Source organism: Podarcis raffonei, chromosome 17 (assembly GCF_027172205.1).
Source record: "Podarcis raffonei isolate rPodRaf1 chromosome 17, rPodRaf1.pri, whole genome shotgun sequence".
NCBI lineage: Eukaryota > Metazoa > Chordata > Lepidosauria > Squamata > Lacertidae > Podarcis > Podarcis raffonei.
Window position 1 is genome coordinate 34,342,473 of NC_070618.1, and position 6,000 is coordinate 34,348,472.

General features: G+C 49.1%; 1 protein-coding gene across 5 annotated transcripts in view; it reads left to right on the forward strand.

Annotated features, from left to right (window-relative positions):
- RFX1 (regulatory factor X1) overlaps positions 1–5,350 on the forward strand; it is a 46,152-nt gene extending 40,802 nt beyond the window's left edge. For all 5 annotated transcript variants that reach the window (XM_053371728.1, XM_053371731.1, XM_053371732.1 and 2 more), the window contains 6 exons: positions 254–351; positions 670–819; positions 1,973–2,181; positions 2,516–2,669; positions 3,440–3,485; positions 5,080–5,350. In XM_053371728.1, the coding sequence (XP_053227703.1) occupies positions 254–351; positions 670–819; positions 1,973–2,181; positions 2,516–2,669; positions 3,440–3,485; positions 5,080–5,246 (824 nt within the window). In that variant the 3' untranslated portion in view covers positions 5,247–5,350. The remainder of the gene's footprint in view (positions 1–253; positions 352–669; positions 820–1,972; positions 2,182–2,515; positions 2,670–3,439; positions 3,486–5,079) is intronic.
- Positions 5,351–6,000: the final 650 nt, after the last annotated feature.

The window sequence follows — 6,000 nt, forward strand, 5'->3', positions numbered from 1 at the left end:
AATACCAATGCTGAAATCAGGATGCTTCAGTTGCTGGTGGGGCTCAGCAGGTGCTCCTGCCATGTTTCATAGTGGGCTGGTGATGGGCCTCATGTGCAGGTTTGGGTAGGAAGCCTCTTTGGCCTGAGGTGGAGGCATTTAAGCTGCCCCCTGAGTGCCGTGTGGCCCTTGGACTTATTCTCTACTGCCCCCATGAACAAAGGACTGTCAACCATCTTGAAACCGGCCATGCTAATGTTACATCCTTCCCCAGGTGCCTTGACGCAAGCAATCCGAAATTTTGCAAAAAGTTTGGAGAGCTGGCTGACGAATGCCATGATGAATATTCCAGAAGAGATGGTCCGCGTTAAGGTGAGCTGGATGTGGGAAGTTGTGGGGTGCCGTTGGTCTTGGCTTCCTATTTTTCTGAGACTAGGAGGTCTTAAGGCGGTGCTCTCTGGAGCCTTCAGTCTGTGCTGCAGCAGATCAGTATACAACTACCAAGTCACATTGGGTGAGGTTTTCTGCCTCTGCACCAGTGACCAGAACTTGATGCCACAGTTGGCTCTTTTCAGCAGTTGGAGCCACTCCTCCCCCACCCCGCTTCCTAGTGGGGGTGGCAGCAGAACGAACTCCTAGCTCCTCAGTTTGGGGCAGATGGGAAACATGTTACTGTGTTTTGTCTCTCAGGTTGCAGCAGCAAGTGCCTTTGCCCAGACGCTGCGGCGTTACACCTCCCTGAACCACCTTGCCCAGGCTGCCCGGGCTGTTTTACAGAACACTGCCCAAATCAATCAGATGCTGAGTGATCTCAACAGGGTGGATTTTACTAATGTCCAGGTAACAACCTCCACACTTCTGCCACTGTTTCCTTCCTCTCCCATTTTGAATCCAGGAGCTGCAAATTATCTTCCTATTAACTGGTCTCATTTAACCCCAAAGCCTTATTTGGCATTTGGAGTGGTCAAAATAAGAGTTGTGTCAGACACAGGCCTTACAGCTTATTTGCTAGGCCCATCTGCTTCAACATAGGACTTTCTCATAGTGGCACATGTGCACTGGGAGCTCACAGGTAGGACACAAAAAGAAGGACCCTTCCTATGGATTGTTCCCAGAATTTGGTCCTTGGAGGATAGTTGATTTCTGTTTGATGGCTAATGGCTGTTGATGGACCTGTTCTTATTGAATATGTTTAAAAGCCTTCTAGATGTTGCTGGCGCCCCTTTTTCTTGTGCTCCCAGAAAAAGCAGATTTGGAAGCAGTGTGTGATGAGAAGCAGTGGAGGGGGCTGCTTCATCCTTAACCCACTTCTTTGCTTCAGATTCTCTCCCCCGTCTCTCCCCTGCACCCCACTTAACAGCACATTTGTATAACTGGAGTAGGGATGGGGTACTTGTGCTTCAGATGCTGCTAAACTACAATGCCCAGCATCCCTGACCATTGGTCATGCTAGCTGGCACTGATGGGAATTGGAGTCCAACAATTCCCTGAACTAGGCATTACTGCAACTTGGCCCTAAACTAGTGACCACCACATCCTGTGATTGTGAGTTCCAGAAGATAATTATTACTTGTGAAAAAGTATGCTGATTAATTCTAGCAATGAATGTATCTTTTTAGTTGGGTGCCCAGTGATGACTTAGCGGGACAGTGAAATTATCTGGGTAAAACTGTGATGATTTTAGGTGGGCACAAGCAAGCCAGCTCCCTTGCTGCAAACTGCTCCCCCTCCCCCTCCAATGGCAGATTCTTTGGGCAGTCTGGACTCTGTGGGCCGTCTGGATCTCCTTTTCATCCCATCCATTACGAGGGATTTGCCTTCATAGCCATTGACTGCATTTTGTTGGCATTTGAGACTCCACGGTACCCGATTTCCCTGGCCACTCTGATTCTACATTCATTTAAGTAGCTTCAGAGTGGGTCATTGGCTTACCCAATGGGAGAAGAGAAACCCCACTGGAGACACCTTTCTTCTTCCTCTTGCTGCTCCGCAGGAGCAGGCCTCATGGGTATGTCGGTGTGAGAATCGTGTGGTGGAGCGCCTTGAGCAGGACTTTAAGATGACTCTGCAGCAGCAGAACTCTCTGGAACAGTGGGCCGTGTGGCTGGATGGCGTGGTCAGCCAGGTCCTCAAGCCCTACCATGGCAGCCCCAGCTTCCCCAAAGCCGCCAAACTCTTCCTCCTCAAGTGGTCCTTCTACAGGTAAGTAGAAGGTGAGAAGCAGAGTGTTGGGCTTGGTTCTGGGCTCACACCCAGCTCAGCCATAGTCTTTCCCCCTGCTGTTTAGCCATGCCTGTGAAACAGGGTGGTTTGCGTGCCTTGTGATGCTGCCTGCAGATGCAGATTTAGGGCCCTGCAACTGGTTCTCCTGCACTGGGTGTCGAGCCGAGGGGGGGGGGTGCTCAGGGCGTTGCAACTATGGCGTAGTGCACACACAGAATGGAAGATGGGGGGGGTTGGCCTCACACAGGGCACTGCAAAGTCCTTCCCTGCTGCCTGCATGGTAACTGCAGCATTGTGTTCCTTCTTTCTCCAGCTCTATGGTGATTCGGGATCTGACCCTGCGGAGCGCAGCCAGTTTTGGCTCCTTCCATCTCATCCGCCTCCTCTATGACGAGTACATGTACTACCTGATAGAGCACCGTGTGGCCCAGGCCAAGGGAGAGACTCCCATTGCTGTCATGGGAGAGGTAGGTTTTATGGGCTTTGGACTTGAGGTTGGAAAATCTTGCTTAAAGAGCTAGAACCATCCTGATTGACATGCCCTTGGCTGGGATGTCAGAATCAAGAATCTTCCCCCCTGTTGACACCAGGGAGCTTTTTGACATATGAAGCTGCCTTATATTTATTTGTCAAATCATTGATCCATCTTGGTCGATAATGCCTCTCTGGTAGTAATTTTTATGAATCTCTAGTCTCCTCTTCCAACCCAGTCTTAAGATTCTGCTAACTGGGGAGGTCAGGGATTAAATCTTGGACCTTTTGTATGTGCTCTAGTGCTGAGCTACAGAAATGTTGAATCTGTGCCTCTGTTTGTATGCAGAGCCCAACGTGTTTAGTTTAAGACAGTGGTCTTAAAAGTTCCGCACACTAGCATGATACACTTTCGCTTGCCCAGTGCTTACCAGTGAGTGTGGAGCCATGCCTAATCCAAGACTTGCCATCCATGTTCCATTAGCTGGTAGATGCTTATGTGGAGGTCAAGAAATCAGTGAAATGCAAACAAGAAGTAGTGCCCCACCACCACCTCCAATTTTTAGGCCACAGAGAGTTCATTGCCATGTTCTGGAGAGGGGGGTGGGTCTCTGGACTGTTTCTCCCCCTATCCCAGATCTCTGCCTGAGAAAAAGAGCAGGGCCCACCAGCATAGAAGGGCTGTGTGAGGTAGCATTAGGCTACAGGCAGAGTAGTCTATAATGTGGGAAGATCCTTATGTATGTTTTCTTTGTTTCTTTTTAAGTTTGCAAACCTGACGAGCTCCTTGAACCCCTTGGATCCGGATAAAGGTATCGCCCAGCCCCTCGGGAGGCCAAATGCTTAGGCTTTGTCAGTAGTAGATGTTAGAGACTTTGGGGCCATTACTCTCCCTCCCACTTACAATGTGTGAGGCGGTAGTGTTCTTCCCATTTGTCTAGTATGAAAGAGAAACTGAAGGAGGGAGGTTACCTGAGGCTATTCACTGAATTCAAGAACTAAGCCAGCATTGGAGCCCAGATTTTTCAGCTCTGAATCATGTCGGCTTTCTAAACCATACATCATTATTACTTTGGATTTATTAACCACCCTTCATGGGGGCGGGGGCTCAGACCCATTTAAAAAACAAGATTAAAAAGTTTAAAACAAATTACATAGAGAGAGAAAGAGACAAGTTTGATTACTGCATTGTCCTTTGGTTTGCTTGTGGCTGCCCTCTTTTTCTGGAGAATCTGACAGTACTGGACAGGTCTTTCTGCTCTCCTGGATGCAAGACCAGAACACAGAATGAAATCAAGGGCTCATTAGCTGGCTTCAAGCTCAGTGAAGCTATGAATTCAAAATGACCTTGGTCCCATTTCATTCTCTTTACTTCAAATTTTCCCCCACCTGTAAGATGGGAATGATAGCAATCCCCTGTGTGTGGTTAGAAGTGAAGAATTCGTAGATATGAAGCAGGGACATGCAGCTCTTGACCTATTTTTTAAAAAAACGCCCTCTGTAAGTCCTCGGTTCAGACCTGGCAAGAACATTCTTCTAGGTGAGGAAGAAGAGGCAAAAGGAGAAAAGTGGGTGGCAGAAGTTGTGGCTTCATCCACTTTTGGTGCTGGCCTCAGCAGCATGTGCTCGACAAATTAGCCCTGAGGGAAGGTGATCCTCAAACAAACAAAACGTGTAAGAGAGAGAGGGAGAAAGGAAGGAAGGGGATGCTCAGTCGGGAAGGGACTGGTTGTGTTACAAGCTGTCCCTGGAGCTGTGGAGGGTGTATTTACATCATCACCTGTTCATTTAATGCCAGGTGCTAGCAAAATACCAGCTGCTGGGAATCACTGGTAGAGAGTGTGTTGCTGTGCTAAAGTCCCGTTTGCAGTCTTCCCACAGGCAGTACAATACTCTCCCCTGTCCCCAAGTTCTCTGGCCTGAGGAAGAAGACTTGGGCAAAGGAAGGAGTCAGTGGTAGCAACAGACACTTTAATATAAGTATTTAAGACCTTTTACATTTTCTGGATAAGATTGAAGGTCTAATCCAGCATTATATCTTGAATGGAGCCTTCCAGGTGCCTCTCAGAAACTCTTATAAAAGGCAAAGTATGTGATGGGCCTTAACTGTTGGTAGGTGATATTTATATTAATATTTCACCTCTGAGCATGGAGGCTCTATTTAGATGTCATGGCTAATAGCTGGATTTTACTTAGGCTTCCAAGTTGATAGCTGATGACTGTCTAGTTCCCTGCTGTTCTTTGTCAGCTGGACTTGAGGGGGTACCCAGGCTGTGGTTTGGAAAAGACATCTCCGAGGATTGAGGGGACAAAATAGGCTGGTTCTTGCATTATATCAGTCCTCAGGTTCTTTCAATCAGGCTGCAAGTCTCAGGATTGCTGTAACCATCTCTCTTTCTAAATCAGATGAGGAAGAGGAAGAGGAAGACGAGACTGATGAGGAAATGTCCCAAGAATTATCTCTCAGCTCCAACGAGTCCAGCAGCTTAACAGCAGAGTCTATGGAGCCACCTTCGAAGCTGGCACGGACAGACTCCCGGGGCATCTTTGTACAAGCGCTGCCCTCCAGTTAAAAAGCAGCGCAGGAGGGACTGACTACCAAGTGGCCGGCAGGAGGCCAGGATGCACCTTGCGCTGCGTTGCGCTGCCCTGCGATAAAGATGAGCTGTTCCCTATCTCCAAGTGGTATGCAACGCGCTTTCATTTCACACCTCTCCGTCTCACCTGTAGCCCAGTGTGGCCCAAGCAAGGCCCCAGTTAGGAGCACTCACCCCAACAGCCTTCCCAGCCCCTAGCAGCACCGAAGGGGCTGGTTTGGGCGACTTGGGCTGGTTTCTGCCTCATTCCAGCTGCTGCTCTGATAACCTGGGTTCCCTGGAAATTGGCTTAGTCCTTCTGCCCCATGCCCCTCATCCATGGCTGCTTTCCACTGTCAGTTGGAGGGGGTGCTTGCCCAGGCACAAGTCCCAGCCCCCACGGTCTCCGCTCCCAGAGCAGCGAGTGCTATTCAGTTATTAAACTGGGGTAGGTTCACCTGGGGTCAACCATTACTGTCTTTTGGCAAGGACTAGGCCATGCACAGTCTAGCAAGCCTAAGTTTCTTTATATGGGTAGCCAGATGAGTCACAGAGATGGCTGCCTGGGAAGTGGCACTCCAGCTGCTTTCTCAGATCAGGCTGAATGTCACTAGATGATGGGGAACTTTTCCTGTGTCTGCCTGGGAGTTTTTGTTGTTCCTGGGCATCTGCCTTAGTTTTGTACTTCTGGAGGCTGTTGGGCTCATGGTTTGAGCATCAAGGAACTTGAGGAGTGGTCAGTGCTTGGGTT